This window comes from Macaca fascicularis, chromosome 16 (genome assembly GCF_037993035.2).
Source record: "Macaca fascicularis isolate 582-1 chromosome 16, T2T-MFA8v1.1".
Classification (NCBI taxonomy): Eukaryota; Metazoa; Chordata; class Mammalia; order Primates; family Cercopithecidae; genus Macaca; species Macaca fascicularis.
In genome coordinates, this window is record NC_088390.1 from 45,251,764 (window position 1) to 45,269,863 (window position 18,100).

Below are 18,100 nucleotides of genomic sequence, written 5' to 3' on the forward strand. Positions count from 1 at the left end.
TTGTGTGGACAAACGTCTTCAGTTCGTTTTGGTAATTACCAAGGAGTGTGATTTCAGCATTGTGTGGTAAGAGTATGTTTAGTTCTGTAAGAAACTGCCAAACTCCTCCAATGTGGCTGTGCTATTCGGCATTCCCATTAGCAGTCTGGGAAAGGTGCTACTTGCATCCTCTTCAGCATTTGGTGTTGTCAGTGTTCTGGAATTTGGTCGTTCTAGTAACTGTGCAGTGGTACCTCATTGTTTTAGTCTGTAATTCCATAATAACAGATTTCCTCCATTTTCTTCTTTTGTTAAACTTGTTTTAGCTATTCTAACTCCCTTACCTTTCCACAAAATTTTAGAATACTCGTGTTTCTAATTGCAAAAAATTCTGCCGGATTTTTGGTAGGAATTACATTAAACTTCATATCAGTTATGTATCTCCATGTATTTAGGTTGTCTTTTGTTTCTTTTATCAGCATTTAGTAGTTTTCAGTACAGAAGTCCTGTACATGTTTCATCGATTTATACTTCAGTATTTACATTTCTTTTGAACAAGTATAAGTGCTACTGTACTTTAAATTTCAATTTTCATTTGTTCATGATAGTATATATTTTTGTATGCTGATCTTATAGCTTGTGACTTGCTGAACTAACTTATTCTAGTTTTTAAAAAAATTTTTTTTGTTGATTCCTCTGTAATTTTTATGTAACCAATCATGTTATCTGTAAATGGGGAGTTTTATTTCTTCCTTTCTGATCTGTATGACTTTTACTTTGTTTGCTGCCTTATTGTACTGGATAGAACTTCCAGTACTCTACTGAACAACAGTGGTGAGAGTGGACACGCTTGCTTTATATCTGACCTCAGAGGAAAAGTGTTCAGTTTGTATGATGTTAGCTAAAAGTTTTTGTGTTAAGTTATATCATTTAATACCTGGAGCAACCACTCGAATTCCTGATCCTATAACAATCTGTTTCTTCTCTGGTAGCTTGTAGAAGCATTTGTTTGTTATCACTGTCTTGAAGCAATGTACTCTGATACTGGTCTATTTCATGTACTGTGCTAGAACCTGAAGAAGCTGATAAAGTCATAGTTTTTTGTTTTGGGGAAAGTTTTTGAATTATTTCACGGGTGATTTTCTCCTGTTTTCTCTGTTCTCTCTTTGGAACGTCTGTCATCTCTATATTGGCTGTTTGAGTCCATCCCTTTCGATTTCTTGTGTGTGTGTAAACATGCTCTTTTCTTCTCTTGTGTTTTTGCTCTTCTCTCTGGGAAATTTTCTTAAATTTGCCTCTGATTCTTGTGTTGAGTTTAAAAACAGTATGTGCCTTACCCCAAGGATTATAAATCATGCTGCTTTATAAAGACACATGCACATGTATGTTTATTGTGGCATTATTCACAATAGCAAAGATTTGGAACCAACCCAAATGTCCATCAATGATAGACTGGATTAAGAAAATGTGGCACTTATATACCACGGAATACTATGCAGCCGTAAAGAAGGATGAGTTCATGTCCTTTGTAGGGACGTAGATGAAGCTGGAAACCATCATTCCGAGCAAACTATCACAAGGACAGAAAACCAAACACTGCATGTTTTCACTTACAGGTGGAAATTGAACAATGAGAACACGTGGACACAGGAAGGGGAACATCACACAGCGGGGCCTATTGTGGGGTGGGGAGAAGGGGGGAGGGATAGCATTAGAAGATACACCTAATGTAAATGACGAGTTAATGGGTGCAGCGCACCAACATGGCACAAGTATACATATGTTGTGTACTTGTACCATAGAACTTAAAGTTATAATGATAATAATAAAAAATAAAAACAATATTTTCCTGCCTGTAATCCTAGCACTTTGGGAGGCCAAAGCAAGCAGATCACCTGAGGTCAGGAGTTTGAGACCAGCCTCTACTAAAAATACAAAAATTAGCCTGGCATGGTGGCATGTGCCTGTAGTCCCAGGTACTTGGGAGGCTGAGGCAGGAGAATCGCTTGAATCTGGGAGGGGGAAGTTGCAGTGAGCCAAAATTGCGCCACCGCACTCCAGCCTGTGCAACAGAGTGAGACTCTGTCTCAAAAAACAAAAAATCTATATATATATTTATATATTTATGTAAATATAAATACACACACACACACATATCCTTGTTTTTGTCATTCTTCAAGAGCTCTCTTTTATTCTCAAAGCATCTTTTTTTAAGTTCTTATTTTGTTCTATGTCTGCAGTATCTTCTCTTACATCATGGAAATGATTAATGACAATTTTTAATTTTTATTGTGTTCTTCCTGTGTAGTATTAGATACTTTCCAGATGACTGTTAATCCTTGGTTGTTTGCACATAATTGTCAGTGGCAAACTGAAAAGCTAATTGAAAACACTGCATATCTGTTTGTCGACTTTTTGTTTTTTTGAGATGGAGTTTTATTCTTGTTGCCCAGGCTGGAGTGCAGTGGTGCCGTCTGGGCTCACTGCAAACTCTGCCTTCTAGGTTCAAGCGATTCTCCTGCCTCAGCCTCCTGAGTGGCTGGGATTACAGACACCTGGCTAATTTTGTATTTTTAGTAGAGATGGAGTTTCAGCATGTTGGCCAGGCTGGTCTTGAACTCCTGACTTCCGTCTCGGCCTCTTAAAGTGCTGAGATTAGAGGTGTGAGCCACTGTGCCTGGTCTATTTGTTGACTTTTAACTTTGTTGTGAGGTGCTTTGGTTGTGTTGTTTGTTTGTTGGAACCCTCTGATGGATAGTATAGTTTCATCTTTCCTCTTAGACTTGTTAACATGTCCCAGAGAAGACTTACAAGTGCCCACCTAAAGGATAAGGTTCTGGTGCTAGCGTCCTGGAAGCACCATGGGAAAGGTGACATGAAGGATGATGAAGGGCTATTTCAATATTACGTATTAATGTTGTCATTTAATCTTCTTCACTTTTTTGTTTGGCATTCACCTTTACCCAGTGTCCTTCTGTCTGTCTCTAGAGAGTAACCTTTCAGCCTTGTGCTGGGAATGGGGAAGGTGAGTTGCCTGACAGGGTAAAAGTCTTACATCAATGTGTTTTTCAGATAGCCAATATCAAATCTAGTCTTCTTTATTTTAGCTTCGTCTCCCATCAAATCCAGTACCTGGTATTATCAGTTATTGTGCCTTTTAAAGATTCTTCGATGTAAAGTACTTCGGGTGTCAGGTTTTCCCCCCATGCACTACCTTGAACTTTTACTTAAGATTGCTAAGTCAGTCATCAGTCATCTGTTTCCAAAACTTGTTGGGATTATATGTTTTTAAAGTACATTTAATTTAATTTTTTTTCCTAGCATTTTCTGAAGGTATAAAATGAAATTCATGTCTTCAGTCTACCATCTATTTTTTTTTTTTTTTTGAGATGGAGTCTCGCTCTGTTGCCCAGGCTGGAGTGCAGTGGCCAGATCTCAGCTCACTGCAAGCTCCGCCTCCCGGGTTTGTGCCATTCTCCTGCCTCAGCCTCCCGAGTAGCTGGGACTATAGGCATCCGCCACCTTGCCTGGCTAGATGTTTTGTATTTTTTAGTAGAGACGGGGTTTCACCGTTTTAGCCAGGATGGTCTTGATCTCCTGACCTCGTGATCCGCCTGTCTCAGCCTCCCAAAGTGCTGCAGTCTACCATCTTAACTCAGAAGCTGAAACAACCATTTAGTTGTTTCTTCTGGCATTTGCCTTCTTATTTAAAAACAAGGGAAAAATTTTTGGGGAAATTTGTATATTCACATGGTTTGAAAATGAAAAAGCATAAAGTATATAATGAAAAGTTTTTTCTATCTTTCATTTTTTTTCATTTTTCCTCTCATAAGTGGCTATTAAGATTTTTTTTTTTGAGACGGAGTTTCACTCTTGTTGCCCAGGCTGGAGTGCAATGGCATGATCTCGGCTCACCACAACCTCTGCCTCCTGGGTTTAAGCAATTCTGCTGCCTCAGCCTCCCGAGTAGCTGGGATTACAGGCATGCACCACCACTGGCTAATTTTTTGTATTTTTAGTAGAGACAGGATTTCTCCATGTTGGTCAAGCTGGTCTCGAACTCCTGATCCACCCACCACGGCCTCCCAGAGTGTTGGGATTACAGGCATGAACCACCGTGCCCGACCACTAGTAGGATTTTTATGTATCCTACTAGAGTTTGTATATGTGTGTGTACATATATGCAAGTCTTTTTTTCTCTTCTTTATAAAAAAAAGGTAGTATATCGGCTGGGCCTGGTGGCTCATGCCTGTAATCCCAGCACTTTGGGAGGCCAAGGCGGGTGGATCATGAGGCCAGGAGTTCGAGACCAGCCTGGCCAACATGGTGAAACCCCATCTCTACTGAAAATACAAAAAATAGTTGGGCATGGTGGCAGGTGCCTGTAATCCCAGCTACTCTGGAGGCTGAGGCAGGAGAATCATTTGAATCTGGAAGGCGGAGGTTGCAGTGAGCTGAGATCATGCCATTCCACTCCAGCCTTGGGGAGACTCTATCTCAAAAACACACACACACACAAACACACACACACACACACACACACACACACACACACACACAAAAGGTAGTTTATTATTCTGTATCGTCCTATTGTTGTATGTATTCCTTTTTTCCACTTTATATCTTCTTTTCCATTCCATGTTTTCACAGAGTAATTCATTCTCTTGTTTTGCAGTGGTAGGAAATATTCCATTATAACTTGAAGTTTTCCATTCTTGCTATTATAAACAATGCCATTGTGAATAATCTTATATACAAGTTATTTCTCTCATGTCTGAGTATATGTGTAGGATGAACTTCTAGCAGTGACTTATCGGATTAAGGGGTATTTGTATTTCAATTTTGATTACTATGGTGAGAAAATTTTATCAAATTTTTGGATTTTTTTGAGGAGCTCTTAAATAAGTGTCAGTGTACATAGTTAAATTTAGTTATATAGTCCTTTTTATTTTAGCTTCATCTCCTGTCACATTTAGTACCTAGTATTATCAATTATTGTGGCTTTTAAAGATCCTGTGATGTAAACTAATTTGAGTGTCAGTTTTTTTTTTCCCCTAAGCACTACCTTGCACTTTTACTTAGGACTGCTAAATCAGTCATCAGTCTGACTTAGCAGGCTTAAGTGAATACACACACACACATACACACACAGTTTTAAAGATATATAGTTATAATATATAAATATATGTATATAAATATATGTAGTTATAAATTTTTAAGTAGAAAATTTCTGACTTATTTAAAGACAGTGTGAATAGTGTGATGATCCCTAAGGAACCCACCAGTCATCATTTTATGACTATTCTTGTTTCATTAGCATTTATTTCCTTCCCTCCAGATTATTTTGAACCCTTCCCAGATGTCATATCAGTTTATTGGTTAACATTTCCTTACTTATTTCTAAAAGATTAGGTATCTTAAAAATGTAACCATAGTATTGTAGGGGAGGAAAACTTCTCTAACCTCTCAGGGTTTCTGGCTGGGCCAAAAAATTAAACTGACATAAGAGAAATTAACAGGAGAAAAGCATACAAATTTTTATTTCATAAAATTTACATGTACATATGTGTCCGAACAGAGAAATGAAGACTTAAGGAAGTGGCGGCCAGGCACCGTGGCTCACACCTGTAATCCCAGCACTTTGGGAGCCCGAGGCGGGCGGATTGCCTGAACTCAGGAGTTCGAGACCAGCCTGGGCAATATGGTGAAACCCCGGCTCTACTAAAATACAAAAAATTAGCTGGGCGTGGCGGCATGCGCTTGTAATCCCAGCTACTCAGGAGGCTGAGGCAGGAGAATAGTTCGAACCTGGGAGGTAGAGGTTGCAGAGAGCCCAGATCTGCCATGGCACTCCAGCCTGGGTGACAGAGCAAGACTCCATCTCAAAAAAAAAAAAAAAAAAAAAAGAGAAGTGGCTCAGCCTAAGCTCTTTTTTTTGTTTTTGTTTTTTGAGATGGAGCCTTGCTCTTGCTCTGTCCCCCAGGACAGAGTGCAAGCGTTGGCATGATCTTGGCTCACTGTAACCTCTGCCTTCCAGGTTCAAACTATTCTCCTGCCTCAGCCTCCTGAGAGGCTGGGATTACAGCATGCAAGCGTTGGCATGATCTTGGCTCACTGTAACCTCTGCCTCCCGGATTCAAGCTATTCTCCTGCCTCAGCCTCCCGCGGGGCTGGGATTACAGCGCCCGCCACCACGCCTGGCATATATATATATATATTTAAACTAGAGATGGGGTTTCACCATGTTGGCCAGACTGATCTCGCACTCCTGACCTTGGCCTCCCAAAGTGATCCACCCGCCTCGGCCTCCCAAAGTGCTGGGATTACAGGCATGAGCCATCGTGCCCAGCTTCGGCCTAAGTTCTTACATGCTAGGTTGAACAAAGAATGACATTTATGGAAAAGTATCTGGGAAGATAAGGGCTAGTTTAACAATGTTCATTTATACAGATTTCTTTCATCCTGGCCTTCACATCTCCGGTGGTTAAAATGTTCCTTCCTGGTGTGTAGGAGGGTCATCTTTCACTTGGGGCCTTCCTTTCAGGAATCAAAGAGCCAGTCAGAGTGTCTTTCTTACATCTACTGTTTTTCTTTTTTCTTTTTTTTTTTTTTTAAGCTGAAACCAGAAGAAAATTATTTCCCCTTCCTTTTTTTTTTTTTTTTTTTTTTTTAATTTATTTATTATTATTATACTTTAAGTTGTAGGGTACATGTGCATAACGTGCAGGTTTGTTACATATGTATACTTGTGCCATGTTGGTGTGCTGCACCCATCAACTCGTCATTTACATCAGGTATAACTCCCAATGCAATCCCTCCCCCCTCCCCCCTCCCCATGATAGGCCCCGGTGTGTGATGTTCCCCTTCCTGAGTCCGAGTGATCTCATTGTTCAGTTCCCACCTATGAGTGAGAACATGCGGTGTTTGGTTTTCTGTTCTTGTGATAGTTTGCTAAGAATGATGGATTCCAGCTGCATCCAAGTCCCTACAAAGGACTCAAACTCATCCTTTTTTATGGCTGCATAGTATTCCATGGTGTATATGTGCCACATTTTCTTAATCCAATCTGTCACTGATGGACATTTGGGTTGATTCCAAGTCTTTGCTATTGTGAATAGTGCCGCAATAAACATACGTGTGCATGTGTCTTTATAGCAGCATGATTTATAATCCTTTGGGTATATACCCAGTAATGGGATGGCTGGGTCATATGGTACATCTAGTTCTAGATCCTTGAGGAATCGCCATACTGTTTTCCATAATGGTTGAACTAGTTTACAATCCCACCAACAGTGTAAAAGTGTTCCTATTTCTCCACATCCTCTCCAGCACCTGTTGTTTCCTGACTTTTTAATGATTGCCATTCTAACTGGTGTGAGATGGTATCTCATTGTGGTTTTGATTTGCATTTCTCTGATGGCCAGTGATGATGAGCATTTTTTCATGTGTCTGTTGGCTGTGTGAATGTCCTCTTTTGAGAAATGTCTGTTCATATCCTTTGCCCACTTTTTGATGGGGTTGTTTGTTTTTTTCTTGTAAATTTGTTTGAGTTCTTTGTAGGTTCTGGATATTAGCCCTTTGTCAGATGAGTAGATTGCAAAAATTTTCTCCCATTCTGTAGGTTGCCTGTTCACTCTGATGGTAGTTTCTTTTGCTGTGCAGAAGCTCTTTAGTTTAATGAGATCCCATTTGTCAATTTTGGCTTTTGCTGCCGTTGCTTTTGGTGTTTTAGACATGAAGTCTTTGCCCATGCCTATGTCCTGAATGGTACTACTTAGGTTTTCCTCTAGGATTTTTATGGTATTAGGTCTAACATTTAAGTCTCTAATCCATCTTGAATTAATTTTCGTATAAGGAGTAAGGAAAGGATCCAGTTTCAGCTTTCTACTTACGGCTAGCCAATTTTCCCAGCACCATTTATTAAATAGGGAATCCTTTCCCCATTTCTTGTTTCTCTCAGGTTTGTCAAAGATCAAATGGCTGTAGATGTGTGGTATTATTTCTGAGGACTCTGTTCTGTTCCATTGGTCTATATCTCTGTTTTGGTACCAGTACCATGCTGTTTTGGTTACTGTAGCCTTGTAGTATAGTTTGAAGTCAGGTAGCGTGATGCCTCCAGCTTTGTTCTTTTGACTTAGGATTGTCTTGGAGATGCGGGCTCTTTTTTGGTTCCATATGAACTTTAAAGCAGTTTTTTCCAATTCTGTGAAGAAACTCATTGGTAGCTTGATGGGGATGGCATTGAATCTATAAATTACCTTGGGCAGTATGGCCATTTTCACGATATTGATTCTTCCTATCCATGAGCATGGTATGTTCTTCCATTTGTTTGTGTCCTCTTTTATTTCACTGAGCAGTGGTTTGTAGTTCTCCTTGAAGAGGTCCTTTACATCCCTTGTAAGTTGGATTCCTAGGTATTTGATTCTCTTTGAAGCAATTGTGAATGGAAGTTCATTCCTGATTTGGCTCTCTGTTTGTCTGTTACTGGTGTATAAGAATGCTTGTGATTTTTGCACATTAATTTTGTATCCTGAGACTTTGCTGAAGTTGCTTATCAGCTTAAGGAGATTTTGGGCTGAGACAATGGGGTTTTCTAAATATACAATCATGTCATCTGCAAACAGGGACAATTTGACTTCTTCTTTTCCTAACTGAATACCCTTGATTTCTTTCTCTTGCCTGATTGCCCTAGCCAGAACTTCCAACACTATGTTGAATAGGAGTGGTGAGAGAGGGCATCCCTGTCTTGTGCCAGTTTTCAAAGGGAATTTTTCCAGTTTTTGCCCATTCAGTATGATATTGGCTGTGGGTTTGTCATAAATAGCTCTTATTATTTTGAGGTACGTTCCATCAATACCGAATTTATTGAGCGTTTTTAGCATGAAGGGCTGTTGAATTTTGTCAAAAGCCTTTTCTGCATCAATTGAGATAATCATGTGGTTCTTGTCTTTGGTTCTGTTTATATGCTGGATTATGTTTATTGATTTGCGAATGTTGAACCAGCCTTGCATCCCAGGGATGAAGCCCACTTGATCATGGTGGATAAGCTTTTTGATGTGTTGCTGAATCCGGTTTGCCAGTATTTTATTGAGGATTTTTGCATCGATGTTCATCAGGGATATTGGTCTAAAATTCTCTTTTTTTGTTGTGTCTCTGCCAGGCTTTGGTATCAGGATGATGTTGGCCTCATAAAATGAGTTAGGGAGGATTCCCTCTTTTTCTATTGATTGGAATAGTTTCAGAAGGAATGGTACCAACTCCTCCTTGTACCTCTGGTAGAATTCAGCTGTGAATCCATCTGGTCCTGGACTTTTTTTGGTTGGTAGGCTATTAATTATTGCCTCAATTTCAGAGCCTGCTATTGGTCTATTCAGGGATTCAACTTCTTCCTGGTTTAGTCTTGGAAGAGTGTAAGTGTCCAGGAAATTATCCATTTCTTCTAGATTTTCCAGTTTATTTGCGTAGAGGTGTTTATAGTATTCTCTGATGGTAGTTTGTATTTCTGTGGGGTCGGTGGTGATATCCCCTTTATCATTTTTAATTGCGTTGATTTGATTCTTCTCTCTTTTCTTCTTTATTAGTCTGGCTAGTGGTCTGTCAATTTTGTTGATCTTTTCAAAAAACCAACTCCTGGATTCATTGATTTTTTGGAGGGTTTTTTGTGTCTTTATCTCCTTCAGTTCTGCTCTGATCTTAGTTATTTCTTGCCTTCTGCTAGCTTTCGAATGTGTTTGCTCTTGCTTCTCTAGTTCTTTTAATTGCGATGTTAGAGTGTCAATTTTAGATCTTTCCTGCTTTCTCTTGTGGGCATTTAGTGCTATAAATTTCCCTCTACACACTGCTTTAAATGTGTCCCAGAGATTCTGGTATGTTGTATCTTTGTTCTCATTGGTTTCAAAGAACATCTTTATTTCTGCCTTCATTTCGTTATGTACCCAGTAGTCATTCAGGAGCAGGTTGTTCAGTTTCCATGTAGTTGAGCGGTTTTGATTGAGTTTCTTAGTCCTGAGTTCTAGTTTGATTGCACTGTGGTCTGAGAGACAGTTTGTTATAATTTCTGTTCTTGTACATTTGCTGAGGAGTGCTTTACTTCCAATTACGTGGTCAATTTTGGAGTAAGTATGATGTGGTGCTGAGAAGAATGTATATTCTGTTGATTTGGGGTGGAGAGTTCTATAGATGTCTATTAGGTCTGCTTGCTGCAGAGATGAGTTCAATTCCTGGATATCCTTGTTAACTTTCTGTCTCGTTGATCTGTCTAATGTTGACAGTGGAGTGTTGAAGTCTCCCATTATTATTGTATGGGAGTCTAAGTCTCTTTGTAAGTCTCTAAGGACTTGCTTTATGAATCTGGGTGCTCCTGTATTGGGTGCATATATATTTAGGATAGTTAGCTCTTCCTGTTGAATTGATCCCTTTACCATTATGTAATGGCCTTCTTTGTCTCTTTTGATCTTTGATGGTTTAAAGTCTGTTTTATCAGAGACTAGTATTGCAACCCCTGCTTTTTTTTGTTCTCCATTTGCTTGGTAAATCTTCCTCCATCCCTTTATTTTGAGCCTATGTATGTCTCTGCGTGTGAGATGGATCTCCTGAATACAGCAGACTGATGGGTCTTGACTCTTTATCCAGTTTGCCAGTCTGTGTCTTTTAATTGGAGCATTTAGTCCATTTACATTTAAGGTTAAGATTGTTATGTGTGAACTTGATCCTGCCATTATGATATTAACTGGTTATTTTGCTCGTTAGTTGATGCAGTTTCTTCCTAGCCTCGATGGTCTTTACATTTTGGCATGTTTTTGCAATGGCTGGTACCGGTTGTTCCTTTCCATGTTTAGTGCTTCCTTCAGGGTCTCTTGTAAGGCAGGCCTAGTGGTGACAAAATCTCTAAGCATTTGCTTATCTGTAAAGGATTTTATTTCTCCTTCACTTATGAAACTTAGTTTGGCTGGATATGAAATTCTGGGTTTAAAATTCTTTTCTTTAAGAATGTTGAATATTGGCCCCCACTCTCTTCTGGCTTGTAGAGTTTCTGCTGAGAGATCTGCTGTTAGTCTGATGGGCTTCCCTTTGTGGGTAACCCGACCTTTCTCTCTGGCTGCCCTTAAGATTTTTTCCTTCATTTCAACTTTGGTGAATCTGACAATTATGTGTCTTGGAGTTGCTCTTCTCGAGGAGTATCTTTGTGGCGTTCTCTGTATTTCCTGGATTTGAATGTTGGCCTGCCCTACTAGGTTGGGGAAGTTCTCCTGGATGATATCCTGAAGAGTGTTTTCCAACTTGGTTCCATTTTCCCCCTCACTTTCAGGCACCCCAATCAGACGTAGATTTGGTCTTTTTACATAATCCCATACTTCTTGCAGGCTTTGTTCATTTCTTTTTCTTCTTTTTTCTTTTGGTTTCTCTTCTCGCTTCATTTCATTCATTTGATCCTCAATCGCTGATACTCTTTCTTCCAGTTGATCGAGTCGGTTACTGAAGCTTGTGCATTTGTCACGTATTTCTCGTGTCATGGTTTTCATCTCTTTCATTTCGTTTAGGACCTTCTCTGCATTAATTACTCTAGCCATCAATTCTTCCACTTTTTTTTCAAGATTTTTAGTTTCTTTGCGCTGGGTACGTAATTCCTCCTTTAGCTCTGAGAAATTTGATGGACTGAAGCCTTCTTCTCTCATCTCGTCAAAGTCATTCTCCGTCCAGCTTTGATCCGTTGCTGGCGATGAGCTGCGCTCCTTTGCCGGGGGAGATGCGCTCTTATTTTTTGAATTTCCAGCTTTTCTGCCCTGCTTTTTCCCCATCTTTGTGGTTTTATCTGCCTCTGGTCTTTGATGATGGTGATGTACTGATGGGGTTTTGGTGTAGGTGTCCTTCCTGTTTGATAGTTTTCCTTCTAACAGTCAGAACCCTCAGCTGTAGGTCTGTTGGAGATTGCTTGAGGTCCACTCCAGACCCTGTTTGCCTGGGTATCAGCAGCAGAGGCTGCAGAAGATAGAATATTTCTGAACAGCGAGTGTACCTGTCTGATTCTTGCTTTGGAAGCTTCTTCTCAGGGGTGTACTCCTCCCTGTGAGGTGTGGGGTGTCAGACTGCCCCTAGTGGGGGATGTCTCCCAGTTAGGCTACTCAGGGGTCAGGGACCCACTTGAGCAGGGAGTCTGTCCCTTCTCAGATCTCAACCTCCGTGTTGGGAGATCCACTGCTCTCTTCAAAGCTGTCAGACAGAGTCGTTTGCGTCTGCAGAGGTGTCTGCTGCGTTTGTTTGGTTTACTGTGTCCTGTCCCCAGAGGTGGAGTCTACAGAGACAGGCAGGTTTCCTTGAGCTGCTGTGAGCTCCACCCAGTTCGAGCTTCCCAGCAGCTTTGTTTACCTACTTAAGCCTCAGCAATGGCGGGCGCCCCTCCCCCAGCCTCGCTGCTGCCTTGCCGGTAGATCACAGACTGCTGCGCTAGCAATGAGGGAGGCTCCGTGGGTGTGGGACCCTCCCGGCCAGGTGTGGGATATGATCTCCTGGTGTGCCTGTTTGCTTAAAGCGCAGTATTGGGGTGGGAGTTACCCGATTTTCCAGGTGTTGTGTGTCTCAGTTCCCCTGGCTAGGAAAAGGGACTCCCTTCCCCCTTGCACTTCCCAGGTGAGGCAATGCCTCGCCCTGCTTCAGCTCTCGCTGGTCGGGCTGCAGCAGCTGACCAGCACCGATCGTCCGGCACTCCCCAGTGAGATGAACCCAGTACCTCAGTTGAAAATGCAGAAATCACCGGTCTTCTGTGTCGCTCGCGCTGGGAGTTGGAGACTGGAGCTGCTCCTATTCGGCCATCTTGCTCCGCCCCCCATCTACTGTTTTTCACATGCCTTTAGCTCAAAATAATCAATATGCCAAAGAGGCATATTTTGGGGTGATTTGTCCTCAACTCCTTATCATTATCAATATAGTTATCATTATATCATTATCATTATCAATATCATCATTATAGTTTTCATTATCAATATAGTTTTAAGGAACCTCTGTCATGTGTGAGGTTGAACATTAAACTTCTTTATCTTTTTTTTTTTTTTTTTTTTATGAGACAGATTCTTGCTCTGTCATCCAGGCTGGAATGCAGTGGCACAATCGTAGTAAGGTCCTCTTACTTCAGCCTCCTGAGTAGCTAGGGCTACAGGTGTGTGCCACCATACCCAACTAATTTTTTGTTTTTATTTTTTGTAGATACAGAGTTTTGCCCTGTCTCAAGTGATCCTTCTGCCTCAGCCTCCCAAAGTGTTGGGAGTACAGGCGTGAGCAGACACAGAGCACCTTTTCATATGATTCAGAACCATTTATATTTCCTGACTTTACTTTTTTTGCTTCTTGTTCGTATTATATTGGTCTTGTATCCTGTAATATTGTTGGGTTCACTTATTATTATTATTATGTGGACTTAGGACTTGATGGGAGCTGCAACTATGGATATTCTTGTGTTGTTACTGCTGTTACTAGGAAAACTCTGAACCATTACCTGTGACATTTGCTGTAGATCTTTTGTAGATGATCATTATTAGGTTAAAAAAGGTATTTTTGTTATATTTTTTATTCTTATGATTAGGTATAGAGTCTAATTGAATGCTTTTTCTGCGTCTGCTGAAATATTAACATGATTAATTACGTTAATATATTTTATAATGCCAAACTATTACTGTTGCTTGGGTAAATCTAATTCGGTTATGAGAATTTATTTTTTTCATATATGTTGCTATTTAGTTTGCTGATATTTTGTTTAGGATTTTTGCAACTATGTGTATCAATGGGAATGACCTATAATTTTATAATTTTCTTGTCTTGAACTACCTTTATTTAGTTTGAACATCAATATTATACTAGTTTTATGTAAATAGTTGGTGGGGTATGGGATGGTTTTCTGATCTCATGGGGAAGGTGTATAAGATTGAAATTGGTGCCAATAAAACATTTAAAAATTGCTGATTCAGGCCGGCTATGGTGGCTTATGCCTGTAATTGTAGCACTTTGGGAGGTTGAGGCGGGTGGATCACCTGAGGTCAGGAGTATGAGACCAGGCTGGCCAACATGGTGAAACCGTGTCTCTACTAAAAATACAAAAATTAGCCAGGCATGGTGGTACGTGACTGTAGTCCCAACTGCTCAGAAGGCTGAGGCAGGAGAATCATTTGAACCCAGGAGGCAGAGGTTGCAGTGAGCTGAGATCATGCCATTGCACTCCAGCCTGGGTGACAGAGTGAGACTCTGTCTCAAAAAAAAAAAAAATTTGCTGGTTCAATTTTTAAAATGAGTACATATATATAATATATAATGATTTTATATAGTAACTTTTCTTCTTTTTATTCAATTGTATAAATTACATCAACTTTTAATGAATACTTCTCCTTCTCAAGTATTTTGAAAGCATGAAAATAGTGGGAATTATACAATAATATTCCTCAAAGCTTACAATTTATTTTATCCTCCCTGTCAGGTGCTCAAAAATGTGATAACTTTGCTGAAAAAAGACCCCTCCTTGGTGTTTGTAAGAGCATTGGATCTTCTGGGTAAGGAAATTTTAAAAATTCTTTGCATCACCTATTACAAATTTGTATTATTCCAGACGGAGAACTTTGATGTTATAAAACCTTTGTAACCATAAGACTAAGCTCTCACAGGAGAGAAGAAGAAGGAAGTAAAACATAGTTAAGGTTTCTAACAGTAAATGACATTTATTGATGCTATAGCATGTGCATGATACTGTTCTAAAGGTGTTGCATGAATTTTCTTTTTTGTTTCTTACCACAATACTGTGAACAGATACAAATATCTTTCCAGTTAGTGCATTCCCTCTAATTGAACTTCTGGCTGCAAGGAAAGCTAGGAATGATTATGGTTTTGTTAGTAAGGAAAATGATCAAAATGGATATTAGGTTGGCTACTAGCAGTCTCTGCCCCATGCTTTCAGTAAATAGTGTGCACTTCAGATCATGTGGCATTGGAGAAGGGAAGAATGTGTTAATAATATAACATGGTTAGGTCTTGGAGTCTTGATTATTGTTTCCTAATGGTAGAGTTTGACCTCATAGGCTATAAGACAAATTTCTTCAAGTGTAAATTTTTGGATTGAAGAAGACATACAGCCTTTGAGAATTTACTGTATACTCAGCACTTTGCCAGGTATAAGATAAGGATACAAAATCATGAAAGCCTAATTTCTTTCCCCAGAGACTTAGGAATGTGGCTGAAAAGAAAAAGTACAACACATGCAAAATAATTATGAAATAATGATGTATGACAGGAATTCAGAGAAGGGAGAGATCAATGTGCATGAATTAATGAGAAAAAGCCTTATGGAGAAGGAGCAGCATAGGTTAGATCTTAAGGAATGAGAAATATTGCAGCAGATGAGAAGGACTGCCAGAGTAGGTTATAATATAGTAGTGAAAGAGAAACTGAAATAAATACATTTAAGAATGCTAAGAGTTTGTGGGCTGGGCATGGTGGCTCACGCCTATAATCCCAGCACTTTGGGAGGCTGAGGCAGGCAGATCACTTGAGGTCAGGAGATCGAGACCAGCCTTGCCAACAAGGCGAAACCCTGTCTCTACTAAAAGTACAAAAATTAGCCCAGTGTGGTGGCATGTGCCTGTAATCCTAACTACTCGGAAGGCTGAGGCACGAGAATTGCTTGAACCACCCGGGAGGCAGAGGTTGTGGTGCATCACTGTACTCCAGCCTGGGTGACAGTGAGACTCTGTCTCAAAAAAAAAAAAAAAAAAAAAAAAGAGTTTGTGACTTAGATTTAATGCCATCTGCAAAACAAGTGAAAACAACTATTGCAGTGCTCTGAAACTCAACCAAAAACATATAATAATCTGAAAAGTGTTTAAGCTTGAGAAACTGCTCATCTCGCACAACAGCAGTGGGAATCTGTGGCATTCATGCCTGCAGCTGCTCCCATCCCACTCCACACTTTCTCTCTTCCAAGTTTGGTTGGTTATAAAGGGTATTCCAGGGTGAGAAGGGTTTTGAGGACTAGTACCTTACCTGCTGTGCTTGGAAAATTTTCACTCATCTCTGAGTGGCAGTTATTGCATATGCCTGCCAGCACTGTCTGCGGAAATTACTGTCTTGATGGCATGTGTGCTTTGAGAGCCAGCAGCTCTTTCAGCCTAAGATAATGGCTAGCTGAGGCTTCATGCATATGCAGAGGAGCCATGAAAAAGGGTCGAGGGGGAAGAAAAATCTGGGTAGATGTGCAGATCCTTTGGCAAAGGAAAACAACTTTTGTTGACCTGGGGTATTTGAGTGAATCCTCTGTTGAATAGTTGGCTGCCCACTAAGATACATAGATAACATGGCCAGACCCTGAAAGTCAGGCTTTAAAGTAATGCAAGAATAAAAGAAATAATAAAACTGAACAGAGAAATCAGCAATTGCAGATTGTGGAAGAAGACAGATTTCATAGAATCCGGAGTAATGTTATACTGTATTATATAAAATGTCTATTTTTAAATATAAAATTATGACACATGCCAAGAAACAGGAAATTGTAGCAGTGAGAAAAAGGCAGACAATAGAAATCATACCTGATTGGTCTTCGGCAAAGCCTGAGTCCTGTCCTCTTGCTCTCCCTTCTGGACAGCATGAGCTTCACCACTAGCTCCACGTTCTCCACCAACTACTGGTCTCTGGGCTTTGTCCAAGTGCCCAGCTATGGCACCCAGCCAGTCAGCCGCGTGGCCAGCATCTATGCAGGCACCGGGGGCTCGGGTTCCCGGATCTCCAGGTCCCACTCCACCAGCTTCCGGGGCAGCATGGGGTCCAGGGGCCTGGCTGTGTGGATGGCTGGGGGCCTGGCAGGACTGGGAGGCATCCAGAACGAGAAAGAGACCATGCAAAGCCTGGATGACTGTCTGGCCTCCTACTGGACAGAGTGAGGAGTATGGAGACTGGAAACCAGAAGCTGGAGAGCAAAATCCGGGAGCACCTGGAGAAGAAGGGACCCCAGGTCAGAGACTGGAGCCATTTACTTCAAGACCATTGAGGACCTGAGGGTTCAGATCTTCCCAAATACTGTGGACAATGCCTGCATCATTCTGCAGAGCAACAATGCCCATCTTGCTGCTGATAACTTCAGAGTCAAGTATGAGACAGAGCTGGCCATGCCCTAGTCTGTGGAGAGTGACATCCATGGGCTCTGCAAGGTCACTGATGACACCAGTGTCAATGGCTGCAGCTGGAGACAAAGATCGAGGCTCTCAAGGAGGGGCTGCTCTTCGTGAAGAAAAACCACAAAGAGAAAGTAAAAGGCCTACAAGCACAGATTGCCAGCTCTGGGTTGATTGTGGAGGTAGATGCCCTCAAATCTCAGGATCTCACCAAGATCATGGCAGACATCTGGGCCCAGTATGACAAGCTGGCTCAGAAGAACCAAGAGGAGCTGGACAAGTACTGGTCTCAGCAGATTGAGGAGAGCACCACAGTGGTCCCCATGCAGTCTGCCGAGGTTGGAGCTGCTGAGCTGATGCTCATGGAGCTGAGATGTACAGTCCAGTCCTTGGATATTGACCTGGACTCCATGAGAAATCTGAAGGCCAGCTTGGAGAACAGCCTGAGTGGGGTGGAGGCCCGCTATACCCTGCAGATGGAGCAGCTCAACCGGATCCTGCTGCACCTAGAGTCAGAGCTGCAATAGACCCGGCAGAGGGACAGGAGTAGGAGGCCCTGCTGAACATCAAGGTCAGGCTGGCGACAGAGATCGTCACCTACAGTCACCTGCTGGAAGATGACGAGGACTTCAGTCTTGGTGATGCCCTGGACAGCAGCAACTCCAGGCAAACCATCCAGAAGACCACCTCCCGCAGGATAGTGGATGGCAGAGTGGTGTCTGATACCAACAACATCAAAGTTCTGAGATATTAAGCCAGCAGAAGCAGGGTACCCTTTGGGGAGCAGGAGGCCAATAAAAAGTTCAGAGGTCAAAAAAAAAAAAGAAAAAAAAGAAATCATACCTGATTATCTCCAGATGTTAAATTTTTACAGATAAGGATTTTAAAGCAGCTATTATAAATATGTTCTAAGAACTAAATGAACTGTGTATAAAGAGTTAAAGGAAAGGGTTATAGCAATAACTCAACAAATAGAGAAT

The 18,100-nt window shown here is 41.1% G+C and overlaps 1 protein-coding gene across 19 annotated transcripts in view; it reads left to right on the forward strand.

Moving 5' to 3' along the window:
• The window catches only part of BCAS3 (BCAS3 microtubule associated cell migration factor), a 711,835-nt gene that overhangs the window by 111,424 nt on the left and 582,311 nt on the right, over nt 1–18,100 (forward strand). For all 19 annotated transcript variants that reach the window (XM_065531261.1, XM_065531260.1, XM_065531264.1 and 16 more), the window contains exon 7: nt 14,441–14,513. In XM_065531261.1, the coding sequence (XP_065387333.1) occupies nt 14,441–14,513 (73 nt within the window). The remainder of the gene's footprint in view (nt 1–14,440; nt 14,514–18,100) is intronic.